This window comes from Tamandua tetradactyla, chromosome 7 (genome assembly GCF_023851605.1).
Source record: "Tamandua tetradactyla isolate mTamTet1 chromosome 7, mTamTet1.pri, whole genome shotgun sequence".
Taxonomy (NCBI): domain Eukaryota; kingdom Metazoa; phylum Chordata; class Mammalia; order Pilosa; family Myrmecophagidae; genus Tamandua; species Tamandua tetradactyla.
Genome location: NC_135333.1, coordinates 102,043,325 through 102,062,981, shown reverse-complemented (window position 1 = coordinate 102,062,981; position 19,657 = coordinate 102,043,325). Strand labels below are relative to the sequence as shown.

The following is a 19,657-nucleotide window of genomic DNA, read 5'->3' as shown; positions in this document are numbered from 1 at the left end:
GGAGACAGGACCTATTACTGAGTTCCACGCAAAATTTTCAGTTACCTAGTATTATGCAGTGCAAATTTTAAGCAACGAGGCATAATTAAATGGCTATACTTTGTTTTAAATCCTTCAAATGACATTCTTACCTCCCTCATGACTATTCATACATGGTATCCAAAAATATGTTTTTAGAGAAAACCCACTCTACCTCGCTCTGCAAAAAAGAGACAACTGATTAAAAAAAAAAGACAGTTGCTAAATGTTTACTAAACAAAAGAATTTAGCAATAGCCACAAGGAAAGACAATTTGAACTGAAGTGGTCTTACATCATCCTCAATATTTAAAGGCTATTAAAATAAAACTTTCCTTATTGAAAAAAAGATAGCTAAAGGGAAAGAGGTTAAAAAGTAGAGAAAAATAAATATTCTGGACTTTTCTGCCTTCTGTACCTTGCTGTATCATTCCTTCTGCCTACAAGATACTTTTCCATCTGAAGAAATCTGAAAGAAATTGACCCCAAATGCCCCTTTCCCCATGACGCATTCTTTTATCCCTAGAGAGTGAGAATTAGTCCTCTCCCCTTGACATGCTCATGTCATGTTAACTCATTTATGACATATCAATTTTTAAGCCAATTATATTTTATATTTACATATTGATATAGCTGGGGGAGGATATATATAAATTCTGCAGCATTAGTTCCTTAGTGACAGGGACATCTTTGTATTTAACAATACCTCATGTGTAGAAGGCATCAAGAAAAGTTTTCTGAATGAGTTCAAGTGCAGCCTATAGAGTTTGGAAAAATAATACAGGAATGCTTTATCTGGAAAAGAGATTCCTTCAGTTTATTTCTTCCAAAACATACTAAGCAAATCAGCTAGGCTGACATGCTATGATTGCGCACAATGCCAAGTATACCTAGGTACCCCAAAGGAAAAAATACGAAGAAGAAAAAGAAATTCAAAGGTTGTAAAGTATAAACCTATTTTAAGTTTTAGCTCTAAATTCTACAAGGTTATACCTTATATTGAGGAGAGACCACCAATATTTTCAATGAAAACCACAGTGAATCAAATATATATATAGATATCACCATAGAAGATTAAAGAAATTGGACAGGCGCTAGCAGAAGATATGGGATTGTATGAATCTGAGAAATGACTGATATGAAACGTTTTACTTGCAGAAGAATTTAGAGGTGAAACGTCAGGAGGACTGTAACTTAAAATTGCTAAAAAAAAAAAAGTGGATGTCTATATGGTGTTCATTCTAATGTTCTTTCAGCTTTACTGTGAATTTGAAATTTTTCCAAATAAAAAGATTTTTTCTTAAAAAATGAATTTCTTACATACGTATAAGGCAACTGGAATCAGTAGAGTCTCATTAATGGAGGACATAAAAGAAAAAGGCAAAGTATTGAAAATACGTACTTCTATGTTGTGACTGATGGAAAGAGTATGTTTTGCTTCTTTCTGGAGAGTAGCTTCTACTGCTGACACTGGAGCCAGATCTGCTATGTGGAGAATCCTTTCGGCCTACAGGTGATTCTCTGAAAAAAGGATTGTCCCTTTTATGAGGAGATCGGTCTCTTACATAATGTGAAGAGTAGAATCTTTTTCTTCTAAAGCCATCTCTTGTGTCCCTTTGAGGAAAAACAAAATGAATTCAATAAAACCTGTAATCTACATACACAAACTCAAATGGCAACAGCTCTTGGTTCTCTTTTTCTACTACCACCTAACTGCTAAACTCAGTACACAAAACAAAACTTTTATCAGTGAAATATAATCTGTAATACACCACTTATTCAGACTTTGGGTAAAATCAGGTGGTTAAGTGCAAAAGTTACTTTAATCTAAGGACACAAAGAAGTTTTAAAAACGTGAAAAACACATGGTCTCTACCGTTCTTTGCTGTTACAAATACACCACACAGTTAATATACTCTCAAAGACACCTAGGGATCCCAAGTGAGCTACTTCATGACCAATTAACCCCTTCTAAGTACAAAATATAACACTGGTTTTCAATTGGTACAATTTTTTCTCCCATGGAGCAATTTGGCAACGTCTGAGGGCATTTTTTGTTGTCACAAATGGGGGGATGATGGGGTGCACCATTGGCATACAGTGAGTAGAGGTCAGGGATGCTGTTAAAATCCTCAACATACAGTACAGCCCCTGACAACAAAGAATTATCTAGCCCAAAATGTTAATAATGCTCTGGTTGAGAAATTCTGGTATATACCTGTTCTAGTTTGCTAGGTGCCGGAATGCAACACACCAGAGACGGATTGGCTTTTAATAAAAGGGGTTTTATTTTGTTAGCTCTTCAGAGGAAAGGTAGCTAACCTTCAACTGAGGTTCTTGCTTACATGGGAAGGCACAGGGTGATCTCTGCTGGCCTTCTCTCCAGGCCTCTGGGTTCCAACAACTTTCCCCAGGGCAATTTTCTGCATCTCCAAAGGCCTGGGCTGAGCTGAGAGTGCTGAGATGAGGTATGCCGAGTTGCTTGGGCTGTGCTACGCTGAACTCTCTCATTTAAGCACCAGCCAGTTAAACCAACATCATTCATTACAGCAGGCATGCCTCCTAGCCAACTGCAGATGTAATGAGCAACAGATGAGGTTCACGTACCATTGGCTCATGTCCACAGGAAAAGAATTAGGTACCTGGCCAAGTCAACAACTGAATCTAACTACCACAATACCTATTCAATCCTCACTCACTATGTATCCTTAGTATATAGATCATTGTTCATCTTCAAATACCAGCTTTTCATAGGTCACCTCCACTTTTATAGATTGAATTTACTTATTGAGCAAAATGTCCTCCATTTAAAGCAGCAATTAAGCTCCAGCAGTAACTCTTATAAGTAAAACCACCTTTAAAACATCAAACCAAACCAAAATCAGCAACTGAAATCATCAGGCCATGAAATTTTTCTAGAAGAGCACAGAGTCAAACAGATTTTAATTGAACATTCAGCAAATGTATTTCCACATTAAAATTAAAGAACATTAAGTTTCAGACAGAAGCATAAGAGACAAACCAATGGCATACATATCCCATGCTCAGAAAATAATTTCAGCAGTCTTTGATTTAGTAGCATTCAGTACATAAATAGATTATTGTTCTAAAATTCATTTGATCATTAGCTGGTTAATATCCTAAATATACTGTCCTTAAAGACACAATTAAGTTTCCCTGGACAAAAGTGAAAAGGAGCTAAAATTCATTTACGACAAATGAACTCAGATATAAAACTAATATTAAAAAACAAATCATTAAAGAAATTCTAACATTCAAATTCAGTCACTAAAAATAAAAAAGTCATACTGAAACCATATTGTTTAGTGAGAGTGGTTAAAAATGTATGAAGATGTAGGTTTTAGGAACAGTGTCAGGTTTTGAGAACCAATGGTGAACCAAGGACACACAGTTCCTAGTATCACAGCACTCTTTGGCTAGGTGGAGTCTGACCTTAAACAAATAAACATAAAACACATGAATGCAATCAAGAGTAGATGCAGAGAGACTAATCAGGAATTTTAGCCCCAGCAAGAAAAAGTGGTGGCTTAGATGGGGCAGGGACAAGGGGGTCACAAACTTAACATACATACTTGTGAAGACAGACTCAAAATTTAGACAATGAAGTATGAGAGACAGGGGTGGCCGAGCTGACACCCAGAATTCTGGTATGGTAAATACTGAAATGAGAAAACAGACTTGTGAAAGAGAAATAAAGACGGGAAATCCAAATTCTACACTAGAGCATGTTAAATTTGATGTGCTTAGGTAACATCTATGTAGGCAACTGGACGTTCTTTGGTTTACCAAAGAAGAAGGGAGGTACCTGTAGGGAGACTGGTACTATAATTCAAAGGGAAACTTACTGGATAGAAAGCTGAACTGATCTTTAAGGAAAGGTAAGATTTACATTAGCACTAACAGAAATATAATTGAGCCACATATGTAGTAGCTATATCTTTAAAATAAAGAGAAATGAAGTTAATTCTATTCAGAAGATAATTTATTAGTTCAGAAGATAAATTTTAGCTATTAATACAAACTTGCCTACAAATAGGAAGTATTTAAAACCATGGTATGAATGAAACAGTGGGAAAAAGAACAGAGGGCCTACAACCTAGAGATAAAAAAACTACAATATTAAGAGACGAATGAGTTGTCAAAGAAGAATAAAGGAGAATAGCCAGAGAAAAATGAGGATAAAAGGAGCCCAAGTTATTAGGCAAACCAAAGAACATTCCAAGAAGAATAAAGATTTACTACACTGAAATAAAATAAGCTCTTATGGATAAATTAGTTAGAGATGAAGAAGAGCAGACTCGCAGCATGAGTAACACTGCTTACATTCTCCTGGGGAACTCGTGGGTGCCGGTACAAATACTGAACTACAGTTTCCTAATCCTGACGCCAGATGGCAGTAAAATCACAGCACAGTTTTAAACTATCAGAGTGGCCTGAGGTAGCTGGTCATACCCAGCAGAGGTACATGTCAGAATTTAATAACTCAGAACATGTCGAACCTCCCCACTATGACCAATTTAAGCAAAAACATCCCAATATGCTTAAGTATTATCTTAAGTATCCTCTTAGATAATGTGGTAATTGTAGTCAAGTCATTTCTCTCACTGATATATATTGAATGACCACTATATGAAAAGCACTGTGGAGAGCTATCTTGTTCCTAAGAAGCCTGGTATCTAACGAAGAAGGGAGGTACCTGTAGGGAGACTGGTACTATAATTCGAAGGGAAACTTACTGGATAGAAAGCTGAACTGATCTTTAAGGAAAGGTGAGATTTAGATTAGCACTAACAGAAATATAATTGAGCCACATATGTAGTAGCTATATCTTTAAAATAAAGAGAAATGAAGTTAATTCTATTTTTACTTAATCCAATAGTGCTAAAATATTATCACCATGTAATCAATATAAAAAACTTTAGCATGATATTTGACCTTCTTTTTCCACCCTAAATCTTAAAAAATCAGTGTGTATTTTAAACTTACAATCTCAATCTAAACAAATCATATTTCAGCTGCTCAACAGATACATGCAGCTAGTGGCTCCCATACTGGACAGCACAATATTTAGATGGTGGGCAAAGCATTTCAAGTTTCAAACAAAACAGTAGAGCAGATTAAGGGATCTATGTGAACAAGAACAGTAGAGGACAGAAAAGTGAAAACTTAAAAAGCCAGTAACTAAAAAACAAAGTAAGAAAATTTTAAGAAAGGAAAGGACAGTTTATATCAAAGACCTCCAAGTATGGAAGAGACCTGTTCAAAGCACACTGTAAGAAATTAAGACATATCTACTGAAAGAGTTAAGGTATTACTTTTCTTGTAAGAACTTTAGTGGAGAAAAAGGAAGAGACAATTTTGAGGGCAATTTATTTTCTCATATCTGTGGAGGATGAGAAAAAAAGCTAACTTATTGTAGGAGAAACTGATAACCCAAGATACAAAAATGTTAACTGATTTAAAAAGAAGTCAATAGGAGAAAATGAAACTAAGTGAAAGAGAACAGCCTGGAAGCAGAGTCAGAACAGCAGATAGCTAAAGATATTAGAGGTGAAAAATGTGAGAAGGAACTGATGTTTAAAATATCATCAAGTGAGGATAGAGAGATGGAACAGAGGAAAAGACTGTGAAGCTGATATTCATTCATAATCATCCAAAAAGAAAAGGTCCTGGAGATTTATCAGAGTATACAAAGATAGGATAGGGTGCTAAAATTTTTTAAATTCAAAGACAACCTGGAACACTGGGTTGGAAGAACCTAGAAGGGAATGAGATCAGAGACAAGTAGCCGCCATATCATGTAGCAGAAGTACGATGGGAAGACAGTAGAGGATCTGAACACAGTGGTGAAGAGATTTATGCTTACAATGATCACTGTAACTGCTCTTTGAAAGCATCATAAGTTGGTGAGAAAGGCATAATGATGAATCAGAAGGCCTTTCTGGACTTCGTGGAATTTATTTTTAAATTTAATACTAGTCCTGTATATAGGGCTTAAAAGAAGTTTTATTCTGCTTCATGTGAGTAACATCACTGAGCAGATGAGGGAAAAGGGGGTTAGGTTAGCGGCATGTTGAGGCCCTCTGGAAACTACCTTCCTAAGTACTGAAAGACGTCCAATATAACTATTTTTCCTCCAACATAACTGTTAGTAGCTACATTTAAGGGTACCAATGTGATTTGAATTTTATATTATTTTTAAATCACCTGAATATAATTTAAAGATTTATATTTAAAATAGTTGAAGTCAGTACCAGGCATCAGTCTGCTTAGTTTTAATCCTGTTGTATTATTCATGAACTATATGAATTTGAACAAGTTATTTCACTTCCATATACCTTAATTTCCTCATCTACAAAGTGGTATAATAACAGCATCTACCTCACAGGATTATTGTAAGGAGTACAATAATTTATGTAATTATTGTAATAATTTATAAATTATGTAAATAATTTATGCAAAGCACCAACAACAGAGCCTGGTATACAGCACTCAATAGATGTTAACTTTTCTAACAGATGTTAGTTTTTTGGGGCCGTATGATTTCCATCAAATCAGTAAAATGGTCTGGAGTAAGAAATCAGGTTGTGTGTAAATGCAACTGATTGACAGCTCTGTCATTCAGAGAAGCAAAAGAATGGAACCTTTCACATTTCTAAGAGTTTTAAAATTAGTCATAATCAAAACACTTCTTTAAAAAAAAACCCTCAACTTGACTTCCCAAGGAATTTGCTTTACAGAAGATGAACTGATGATAATTCAATGTCAAAAACTACAATTAAGGAGTTTTTTAATCAGATGGAACATATATCAAGTGAAAAATAAGCAGAAAGGCAGCTATCTAAACTAGGGGTCAGAAATAATTTGCTATAAAGAGCCAGATAATAAATATTCCAGGCTTTGTCAGCGATATGATCTCCAGCACAATTATTCAACTTTGCACAGCAGCAAAACAGCAACTACAGGCAATATGCAAAGCGACTGGCACGGCTATATTCGAATAAAATTCTGTCTACAGAAACAAGTAGCTAAACCAGATTTGGTTCATGGGCTATGGTTTGCCAACTCCTGATTTAAACAAATATTTGTTTCCTGAAAGTGTAAGCACAATTAATTAAATAAAGAGGTCATCTCCAACTTTTTGCTTTTCACAGAAAACCCAGAAAGGTATGGTTTTGTTTTATTTTGTTCTTTTTTTTTTCAGCCTACTCCTTGCCAGTATCTTAAGATTTTCGACTTCATAAGTTTAATAATATTTTGGAAAGCAAAATTACCTAAACAATAGTAGAAATGTGTTTTGGCTAATTCATATCTTCTTTTCTATCAGAAATCTGACTTTATAGTACAGAAAGTTTCTCAAAAATGTTCCAAAGAACATTAATCCACAAACTATTAGTGTTTTTCATTTCCAAAGTTAAATAACTTTTGGGAAAAAATTATTTACAGTAGAATTTCTCAGAGCAATCTGCAGGCAGAAAATGAGATGAAAGAATTAGTTCATCTACTTATATGGCCTTTTTTATCTTAAGCAACTTAACCTCTCTGTGCTTCATTTTTAACCTTCCCCCACAGATCCTTAAATTCTTAAATATTTTATATAACTTTGAGACAGTTTTGAGCTGGTGGTGAGTGATCAATTCCTTTCTCATAACACACATCAAGATAAATTCAGGTGGATGACAAAACTAAATGTTTGGAAGGAAAAAACAGAAGGAAAAGATCCAAAAAGGTATAAACAAAAACATACTAAATATTTATAAGTACAGAGAAGAAAATGATGCTGGAAAATACCAAGTTTATGCTATATACAAAATAACTTCTATTTTTAAGGCAAATTTACAATTAAGGAGAAAAATTCCAACATCGATGGCAAAGTCACGTATTAATATTTAATTAATACGTAATTAATTAAATTACGTATTTTTACGTAATTTACGTAATTACGTAATTTTGACAAAACTACTAAGAATAAGACTAACAGCAATAAAAAGTTGTCGAAAACTACGAAGATAATTCAATGAAAGACGGACAAAAATGGTATCATCTCACTAAATAAATATTCAAGACAGCCCAAGTGGAAATAATAAGATATCCCTATCAAATAGACAAATGATCCCCTCCAGAGCTGAAACTGTGAGTAAATAAATATTCAAGCTTCATTATAAATAATACCCAATTTGACTTGGCCTGCAAAATGCCAGATACTTAGTTGTCCTAAAAAATGAAACACTACTCTAGTCTACAAAACAGAGTTAAACATCCAGGGCCCAAACAGAAAGAGTATCTGATAGGGCTGCAAATAAGCATTTCTGAGTGTCAGAAAGCCTTTGGTATTCTCATCAACAAGACTCCTTTCTTTATATACATCTATAAAATATCAGCTTTTTTTAAGGCAATTTAATTTCACAAAATGCTACAGAACATTTTTAATTACTTCTTTTTCTTGGTCTAATACATAATTGTTTACTATATTTTGCACCTGATTTCAAACATAAACCATGAGAGTTTCTGCCTTTGAGGAGGAAAACAAGATTACCAAAACATTCCACCAACCCACAGAGGAGATGGGTGTCAATGGTTATCATTGTGTAATTTTGGTTCCATCACTAACAAAAGGTATACATACAGTTACTATGAATAATGATGGGCACTCTGTAGATACTACAAGATTGCACATGATGTTAATTTTTCAAAAAAGTACGGCCTAATTTTCTTATATTTTTATCTTCTACTATATAAACAAAACATGATAAATTTAGGTAGAAATGCAAATTCAAAGGCTTTGACTGTTTTAAAGTTAAGACAAAGTGGCAAGGGCAAATGAAGCACCCTCATACCTAAACAAAACCACTTTCATGGATTTACTTCTAATTCCTTAAGCACAATAACTGATTAGAAAATGAAATGAGTTCTTAAAGCATACAATTCACCAGAAAATCAATACTGTGTTCATATGGATGGTAAACTCACTAGGAATTTTTTCCTTTGCTTTCAAATTACTGATTATACTTCTTTTATAATGTCATTGTACTTCTTTTGTAATGGAAACTTTAAAAACTCATTTTTATTTCTTTTAATGAGAAATTAGTTTCAAGCTATTTTTTTTCTTTCGTTTCACTGAACGTTTCTGTTTAATTCAAATGGGAGACAAAAATCTCAAAAATATTAAATAAATCACTTTGCTTACTATGAATAACTTACATAACTATTTTCCTAACACATCAAGATTCTCTCAAGTTCCTTATTTTTAAGTTTAAAAAAGATAATTGATATTCTACTGCTCAGTGCCACCTTCCCAACATCAGCCTCCCAACACAATAAGAAACCTGGACAGCTAATATTCTGCGCAATAATTAAGCAGAAATTAAGTATTTACTAATTACTTTTTTACCTAAAAAAGAAAGGCAAACACAACATTTCCCTTTAACCAGTGTCTTTTCTGAGCTGAGGACGTTCTCCACTTTCTTTCTTAATTATTTCAAAAACGTATATGTCCATGTTGACTTTCCCTGTCATTACTCATTCATTTTTTACACACCCAAATCCAAGAGTTATTTTCATCTTTTTATTACTGGAATACTCAATTACATTAGATATGACCGGTAACAACTCACACTATTTAAAAAGCTTTATTTACCACCACACTTCGACAAGGTGTTGCTCAGGGTTCTAAATGTAGTCCACTGCTCTTGACTAACTACATCTTCTTATTGAACAATCTCAATTGTGACTGCAGCTACCTCCTCAAAACCATTCCTCCTGTACTGTCAATCTCAAGTAATGGTACTGCTATACACAGAGTAAACAAACTGAAATCCAGATATATCTCTCTTCCTTATTTCCACACCCCCAACCAAGTCCTGCTCATTTTTGACTTCCAAAGAATTTGCCAAATTTAACTTTTTCTCAATTCCAGTTTTCATTCTCTAATTTCAAATACTCTCAAATATTCATAATTCCTGATACCAGCCCAGTGCCATCTTTAAAAATCATCCTCTTCACTGAAGACACAGCAGTTTTAATCTGATTGGGTTACCTTACACACCCACCAGCCCCACCAGGTTAAAATTTTCAGTAGTCTCACACTGCTAATAGAATAAAAGCCAGTCTCCTTGGTTAGAGTTTTAGCCACAATTCATCTCACACATAATTATCAATTAACACCTCTACACTTTATGATTTATACAGCTGTACACAGGCTTCTTCCTTACAGAACATGCTCCCGATTACACTTCTCCTGGTTTACTCCTACTTTTCCTTCAATTTCTGTTCACATTACTAGCTCCTATAAGAAAACTTTTTCAAGTCCAGCAGGAGATAAGTGCATCTGTATTTGTCTTCCTATAGTACTTTATGAAGCATCACATGTATCATCATATTGTTATCTGTACATCTATTTTACTCACTAGGGTGTAAGCCAGTGATACATACAAATACTCAAATGTTCATGCTACTGAACCAAAAAGTACAGAAACTTCAGAGTATTTTTCTATCAATTAATATATCATCTAAGAGTATAAAAAGCATTATAAATAATAAAATCAAATCTCCTCTATTTGCAAAGGGTATCAATAAGTTTGAAAACGCTACTAGACAAATTTTCTCTATGTGAATACAGAAAAAAAAAACCCACACTCAAAGTACACTGTCCAGTTGGTGACACTCTTGCTCCTTAATTTAAAACATCACCTAATACTTTAAATCAATTTCATCCTCAGGATTTTTTTAAAGCCTTCAAGACTACAGGAAAAAACCCAAGTATTTTAAAAACAACCTCATTCTGTGTAAATCATGTAATGAACATAGACATTAACAACACTAGACAACAAAGAGGGGAAAAACTCTTCCTGAAAATTTTACAACTCACAAATAAATACTGGATTAAAACCAAAATGACCAAATAACTAAAATACATTATGTCAGAATCAGTACAAAATTAATATTATTACATAACAAAATCCATGGGATACAATTATAGAAGTGCTTAAAGGATACTTCAAAATCCAACTTATATTAATAAACAAGAAGAAAAATAAACTAATCACCTGAAACAAAATATTAGGTTTTTAAAAAGTATTAACAAAATATTATAGCCTTTTCAGAAGGCAAACTGACCAACAATAATTAAAATTTCAAATGCATATTACCTTTGGCCTACAATTCCACTTTTGGCAATCCATCCCACAGAAATTAAAGCAACATTTCACCAAGATATTATGTTTTAGGATTTACTGCAGCACTGTTTTATACTGAAAAATAGAGTGAGTATTCAATTGGTGGTCAGCTAACTTATCTGGCATATCCACACCACACGATATTACTCAGACATTAAATACATCCAATTAGAGTTAAACCAAACAACCTGAAGAAAATTCCACAAGCACAGAATTTTAAAAAAAGGCAACTTAATGATCTCACTAACAACAACTTAAAAATCCTGTTATGACTACAGAGAAAAATTTACAAAAGGTATCAAATTGTTAATATGACTGTGGAAGTTGGGAGGGTAATATATATGATTTTATTTCATTTATGCAAAAGTATACAGACATATGCATATACACAACTATATATACAACTTTTTCCTCAACATATTACTTACGTAGCTTTCATTAGATTTATTTTAATTATTCCTTATAGTTTTATGCTATAGAAAATGTTTTCAAATTACATTTTCTAATTTATGCTGACAGTTGATTTTATTATAGTGAATCTTCCTGAGTAATAGTTTTAATAATCTACAGATTGTCTTAGATTTTCTGAACTATATCATCTGCAAATAATTTTATTTTTTTCATTCTAAACCTTATACCTTTATTTTTTTCTTGTCTTATTGGGGGCTGAACCCTCCATTGCTATGCTGAATAGAAGTAGTGATAACAAACATCATTGCTTTGTTCTGATTTTTAAGTGAATGCTTCTAACTTTCCCACTCAGTACAGAAAATGCCCTCTTATCAGATCAAGAAAATTCTCTTCCCTTCTAAACTTTCTAAAAGTTTTTATAATGCCAGTGATGAATTGTGTCCAGATTTTTTCAGCATCTATTCTATTACACCTTTTGAGTAAAAGCAGTCTGCCATGGGTCTTGAGTGTCCCTAAACATCCATATCATGTATGCTGAACTGTAAGACCTAATCATCTGTGAATAATAAACTATCTTGCTTTGATCCTTGTCTTATCGTCTACTTTAGGCACTTATGGAGTTGTGCTTCCTCTGAGACAGAGGTTCTTTCCTAACACTTCATAAGAGATTCCTTTTATAATCTCCAATATTGCCACTGTAAGGTCAAATATTCAAAAGAAACTATCAACCCTGGCTAAATTTGCCTCTCTTTTTTCCCCTAACTATTCTATTAGATGCCCTCTAGAAGAAACTAAAGCTAACAATGAATGCAGTCCCTCCAAAATCTATTTTCTCAACAGAATATTATTGATCAAAATAAAGGAACTGAGAGAACATCTTTTGATCTGAAACACTTTGTAAAGACTCAAATATTTTCAGGTTAACTGTGAAGAAAAAATGTCTTCATACACATGTTAAGACATATAATACATTACCATGCATTAAGAACAGAACTAAGGCTCCTCATTAATAATTATGAAAATAACAAATCTATTTTATCAATTAATTTGATAGGAATATATGAATAGTTCAAATATTTTTAAATAGCTATTTTTATTATTGGCAACAAAACGCCCATACATATACAATACCAGCTCTCAGTACTACGGTTAAATTACAAAGTCAAAAGAAAAGAAGATAATGCTTGCTGCTTTCAAAATTCAAATTCTTAATAAAATATTTTATCTTCTTCCATTGAGACTGGATTTCAACAACAGACAATTCAGTGAGTCAAATATCAAAGCAATTATTATTATTTTTAATCTTTACCTTATGTTATTTTTTTTTTATCTTTTTACCTGTATTCTGGTTGTCGACTTGTAGAATGATCATCTCTTTGCCATCTATAGCCAGATTCATCCTGTAACATAAAAAAGTTACTTAGATATTTGTTTACATTATTTTGGTCAAGCAGGATATAGCTAACAGTACAGCTGGAAACTCGTCTCTGTGACCAAAATAATTTGAGGGCAAAAAACACTTTCTTAAATTTCCCTGAACTTCAAAGGTACAAAAAGAAACACTGAGTCACTCATTTCAACAACTAAAGTAATACAGTGACTGAGAACCTGTGGCACCACGTTTCTCTATCAAAAAACTTAAATTACTTCTTTGGTAGACCCAAACAGCCTTAGTACCAAAGACAAGTATACAAACATCCAACTGTTAAGAACTGTTTAAGGACAAAGGCTAAATTTAATCAACCATACATTTTTCAAGCTTTCATTTTCAGAGTTAACTTTTAGAATCAAGCCAAACAAAGAACTTGCTACCCTCTCATGTTTTCTTTTTGACCTTACTTTCCATTAAAAACCAAACTGGAAACAATACAATAAGAAACAGTCATATATTGATATTGACAAGCTTTATTAAATTAAGACGTGGCACTAAGTTGAATTAATCAGAGAAAGCACATTGTCCTTTAAGACAGAATTATTTGCAAAGATGCATAAAAAGGAACCACACAACAATCCACACTCAATTAGTTTAGGATTACACATGGAACAAGACAACCTGCTAATTACTACCAATCAGAAATACTGAGTTAGCTGAAACAAATAATTTTCTTCATCTCCCTCTTTTTTTTTTTCTGACTTTTTATACATTTATTATTTCCCCGAGGGGGGTGTATCGTTCCTGGAAATACTGCAATACCAAGTCGATACATGGAGTGGATGGAGCAAGCTCCTATTCCATCTCCCAACTCCAAAAATCCATTTCATATACTGTCCTCGGATAGGGACGTATAAGATATTAAACTGATAAGAACAGATACTACACTTGATCTTAGCCAAAAGGCCAAGAAGCGATTCATCTCCCTCTTTAATATCACATACCCTATTCTGACTTAAGTAAAGTGCACTCATTTTCCTTCTCAACATTAAATATAACCACAAGAAAACAAAATAACTCAACAGTTATAATAACATGTCCGATCAAACAAGTAGTTTGCTTTATACAACTGAACTCTAGTTAAAAAGTGTCATGAGAGTCCTAAGGATTATAAATGTTTGTTGTTTGTGCGTGCTTTAAGAAATCTTAGAGAAAAAGTTGTATATAATATGATGACAAACACAACTTGTCCCAATAATAAAAAAAATATTTATTAAGATACTATTATGCTATAAATTTTTAGCAAAAATATAAAAATCATATTCCTGAGGATTCAAATGCAAATTGATCCATGAATCTAGAATTCCCTGTCCATACTAAATGGCTAACAGGGTTTTGCCAAGAGTTATAAGATCTGTTCATGCAAAAGTCAAATTGTTTCTCCCTGAGACTGCCTAGAAGAATGACTCCAATAGCAAAATCCAGTATTTTCTGGAACAGAGATAATGCATGATTTTTTCTTTACTTCTGTAACACCTGATCCCTTTTCCTACAGGAAGATCATGACATTTAAAAACTGAACAAAATAAAAATCAATCTATAAAGTGAGGAAGTACACCCCAAACTTTAGAAACAAACCTAAGATGTTCTCATTATCACTACATAACTGTCAAGGGTCACTATGTTGACATAGTAAAAGAACTGAACTCCCACTCATACCCATCCTGGGCAAACCACCTTACCTTCATTTACGCAAGAGTAAAGTACAGAAACGAATTCCAAGGTTCAATTGTGATGTCAAACTGTATTATGAACAATGTTTGAATATGTACTGCTAATTACATAGTAGGAAAGGGGAAGAAAAAAGGTAGGAAAAATGTCTAGCAGGGAATATTGTAAACATGCAAGCTAAGACAGGAATTTCATCATGGAACAGTTTCAGTGAAATTCAGTGACAGACCACTGTGACATTTAATCTATACTTCTAGATTAGTAAGGATGAGCAAGGGAAATAAATTACAATAGTAATAGTAATAATAGCAGTTAACATTGAAAAAATGCTTACTGTGTGACAAATAGTATTTTGATGGCTTACTTATAGGAGTTTATGAGTTAGTAAGTAGGACTTGAATAATATCTGTAACAAAACTCAATTTTAATCTCAACCACTTAATCCAACTTAACCCACAGAGCTTCATCATGATGAAAATAACCGAAGTAATTATTAATGGGCACATCCAATAAGAAATGGTAACTACCTGTGCATCACTTATTTAGTATCAAGGCAACATTACGTTATGTAGTTCTGCAAATCCCTGCCAATTTAGGGGATCAAAAAGCAGGAACTAATGTCATTTAAAAAGAGCTATCCGGAGTGCTCGTCCAGTTTGTCCAGCACCCAAAAATTCTTGACTACCAGCTCCCATTTGACAGCTCCAGCAAGCAATTCAACAGAGCATCAAGCAGGAAGTGTTTATTTAATTGCTGTCATGGCCAGTCACATAAATTTTTTAATTACATGGATTTTAAACTTATAAGAAATAACAATTAGAACATGGGGGAAATTTACATACTCCTCTGTGAGGTGGACCACTTCTTCGATCATGAGAAAAACTGCGGCCCTCGTCATATTCTCGGTAATCAACATGACTGTAATATCTATTGTAGCTTCCTTCACCAGGTCTGTCTAGAAGTGGTGGTTTCTTTGGCACAATATTAACTACTCTATGGTAGCCATCCTAAAACAGACAAAAAAGAAAGATGTAAAAATCACTAATTTCTCTATTGGTTTTGGAAAGGTTTTAAAAAAGCACAGGAGTTCTTATCCTTAATCAAATAAAGTAAATGTATAAACAAATAAAACTGCAATAATGAAACGACATGAATATAACTAATAGCAAGGTCTTCAAATGGTTTAAAGAAAATAAAACTGTTCAATGAAGAAAGCCAGGTGTCCAAAATAGAATGCAACAATGCTAAAAACCAATCATAAGTAAAAGAAAAAATACAATCTTTTATTTTAATAAAAAATAAATTATAGACAGTAGGAATGCTATATTGGCTCTAATCTCCAATTGCCTAGGAATTTTACAAATAAAACTATTTAAGAAAGTACAAACCTTTGGTCAACTGTGTTTTATCCATACCATTCAGAAGCATTAAAAGAAATTTATACATATGCAAAGGCAAGCAGGAAGATGATACCGAACAGGAAAGAGCAGAAGGAAATATTTTGCTATTTTTCCAGCCATACTGGAGAGAGGAAAACTTTTTGCTTTACAGATTTGGAAGCAAAATAAACCCAATAAGAAATTGAAACTAATCTTCAAAGTAATCTGTTGTTAATGTTTTAAAGTCTTAGAAACAGGGTAAGATTTTTTTGAGGGTTGGGAGATTGAACAGAAGGAAAAGAACAACCATCTTACATAGAAGCAGCTGTAAAATAACAGGAAAAAAAAAGATTATCAATCGCAACAAAACTGAAGTAGAGGGCTATCAAATCTGTATACATAAATAATCTGGTCTTGGGAATTGTCATAAATCTTTCTAACAATACTGAGATAAATGTGAAAGGAATTGGAAAAGCAAAGCTATGAAAGTGTAAGACATAATCAATATGAGCTAACTGATTTGACCAAAATAAAAACATAAAGCCCAGTTAGGCTGGTTACTTTACCACCCTAAGTCTCAGTTTTCTCATATGTAAAATGGGATGAAAACTAATACCTAACTCATGGGATTGATGTGAGAACTAAATAAGAAAGCATTTAATATAGTGCCTAGTAAAAAACTTGCTATTTTAACTACCATCTTTGTTAGTCTACGGAAAACACTAAATTTCCTCAAAATGTCTATTCCTTATATTGCTTCTTAGCATTAAGACTATACCATTCAATTATTATCCAGTTACTACGTACTATTCCAATTTTCCAATGGATGGCAAATTTGACAATGCGCCTGGAAAAATAAAATCAGTAGTTCTTATCTACCTGAGGGCTATATAGATCTACCTTCTTTTTTCCATGAAGATATAAGGTAGGATGCTTCTTTAGTATGTCAGATACTAAATTGTAAGATACAGTCTATAAGCAGTTTTTCTTTCTAAATTCTAACACAAGCACACATAGCTTCAGATACTGATAGGTTTTGAATCTCCATTTTAGAGATATCATGGAAAACAAAGGCATCATTACATACATAATATTACATACCAGAAATAAAAAATTTGTCTTTATATACAATATCTGAAAAGGCTTTATTAAGGGCTGTGGAAAGCAATTTGATGGTTCCTAAAAAAGTTAAACATAGAATGACCATATGAATCAGCAATTCCATTTTTAGGTTATATCCCAAAGAATTGAAAACAAGGACTCAAACAGACAACTGTATACCAATCTTACAGCAGCATTATTTCCAATAGCCAAAAGGTGGAAACTACCCAAGCTTCCATCAAAAGATGAGTGGACAAACAAAAGACGGTATATATCCACACAATGGAATACTATTCAGTCACAAAAGGGAATGTAGTTCTGATACATGCTACAACATGGATTAACCGTGAAAACATTATGCTAAGTAAAATAAGCCATACAAAAGGCAGTATTATAAGATTCTGCATTTATGAAATATCTAGAATAAGCAAATTCATAGAGAAGGAAAGAAGAGACAAGGTTACAGTTACTAGGGGCTAGGGGGAAGGGAATGAGTAGTTAGTTTCTGTCTTGGGCAATGAAAAATTTTGGCAATGGAGGGTGGTAATGGTATAATAGCAAAGTTTGAAAGGATAACAGGGTCATTTTCAATTAATTAAAAAATAAATCCAAAGGAGTTGAAACATTTATATTACTTCAAACTCAAGTACCTGAAATAGTTGAGTTTGGAAGTAAAATCTCAACTTACCTCAATGAAATCAATTTTCACAGATTCTTTTCATAGTAATTAGTATAAAAAATATCTACAACTTTTCTGTCAGTTAAAACAGGGTAAAAAATTTAATACAACTGTTGCATACTTATACCATATATACATTTTCTGTGGCTGTTAGGAGAATTTCCAAAAAAATATGTACAGAACCTACTAGATTTGTTCCTTCAAAGTAAGTATTAATAAAATGATGTCAGATCAAAAATTAAAAGTATACACAGCTTATAATAAAATAACTGCTATTTTATTTGCTCATTTACCTACTTTAGCAGGATGCAGAAATAAAAAACTTTCAAATAAACTAAAATAAGAGTATCATTATACAATCACCTTCAAGAAATATGGCTACTGGAACACAGCTCTATAGTTTCAAGTACTTCCCTCTAGCCTAATATGCCTTAATCTAAAAAGGGGATATTTATATAATGCGTAAGAATAACCTCCAGGATATCCTCTCAACTCTGTTTGAAATCTCTCAGCCACTGATTTATTTTGTCTCAGAGCCTTCTTAAGACTTGCTTTCTCTCGGGTTCAATATCATCTGGCTGGCCGGCAGTCTTTGGGATCCTTGGGCTTTTCCATCATATGGGAATACTTATGGCGATGTCTTCTCCTTTCTTTTCCATGTTCCAGTAACTTCTAGCCTCTGGTTGTTCCCCATAGCTTCTCTCTCTCTCTGTGGCCCCCTCTATAAAGCTCCAGGAATATGATTAAGACCCATCCTGATTCATTCGAGCCATACCTTAGCTGAAGTAACTTCATTATAAGGTCTTATTTACAATGAGATACACAGGAATAAAGATTAAGCACATGTCTTTCTAGGGTACATAACTCCAAGCTACCACAGTCCATCCTCTGTACTCCAAGAAAGCATGTTCTTCCCCACACACAAAACACATTTACTCAATTTCATTCCTACAGGACCCACAGAGGAGGTACCCACTGTTCTGGGACTACGTGGACTAAGCACATGGATTGCACTAGTGGGATCCCATGCAAGATGATTCAAATGAGGTCCCAATGCTTATCCAGTTGTGAACAAAAACCCAGATGACAGTTTTCAGTTAAGCTATTGATCACACAACCACTACATAAGAGGTCTGCAAATCAGATGTACATTCCCAGTTGGAACAAGGAGAGCAACTGTATAGAGAAGGAATTGGATTTTTTCAAAATCAGTACTCAGGAAGGAAACAACAATGCTGTCCATGCAACGTTCTGCAAGAAAGACACATCTATCATCATGTCACTGAACCAAGAGATCTCATACTCAAAAGAATGACATTATATGTAGCAAACTGACAGATTTTACTCACAGATTAAGAATAATTCAGCATGTGTTAATTCATGTGAGAAAGAAACCCTACTTCAACAATAAATATGGAAAAGCCCTCAGTGACCAGTCATCTTTCAATCAACAAAAGCACATTCGTGGGCAGGCCACAGTGGTTCAGCTAGCAGAGTTCTCACCTGCCATGCTGCAGACCTGGGCTCATTTCCCAGAGTCTGCACATGTAAAAAACAAATAAATAAATAACTAAAGCACATTCACACTAGAAATAAAACATGAATATCATCTATTAGGTAAATCCTTTATTCAAAGATCTGGCTTTACATATTACAACGGAACTTAGAGTTTTCTATGTGGGAAAACCTTCAATAGAATTTACAACCTTGGTCTACATGAGAGATTGTAAAATGGAGAAAAACCCTATTAATGTCAACTATGTGGGAAAGCC

At 33.6% G+C, this 19,657-nt stretch overlaps 1 protein-coding gene and 1 non-coding gene across 15 annotated transcripts in view; both read right to left on the bottom strand.

Moving 5' to 3' along the window:
• Positions 1-19,657, bottom strand: part of PPHLN1 (periphilin 1) — a 194,350-nt gene that overhangs the window by 115,334 nt on the left and 59,359 nt on the right. For 9 of the 14 annotated variants that reach the window (XM_077170606.1, XM_077170608.1, XM_077170611.1 and 6 more), the window contains 3 exons: positions 15,569-15,733; positions 12,962-13,023; positions 1,420-1,631 (listed from right to left, as the gene is read on the bottom strand). In XM_077170606.1, the coding sequence (XP_077026721.1) occupies positions 1,420-1,631; positions 12,962-13,023; positions 15,569-15,733 (439 nt within the window). The remainder of the gene's footprint in view (positions 1-1,419; positions 1,632-12,961; positions 13,024-15,568; positions 15,734-19,657) is intronic. The other 5 variants (XM_077170614.1, XM_077170615.1, XM_077170612.1 and 2 more) reach the window with 1 other exon arrangement.
• LOC143643080 (U2 spliceosomal RNA) lies at positions 13,784-13,973 on the bottom strand. The gene has a single exon (XR_013156121.1). It is a non-coding gene; the product is annotated as a U2 spliceosomal RNA (small nuclear RNA).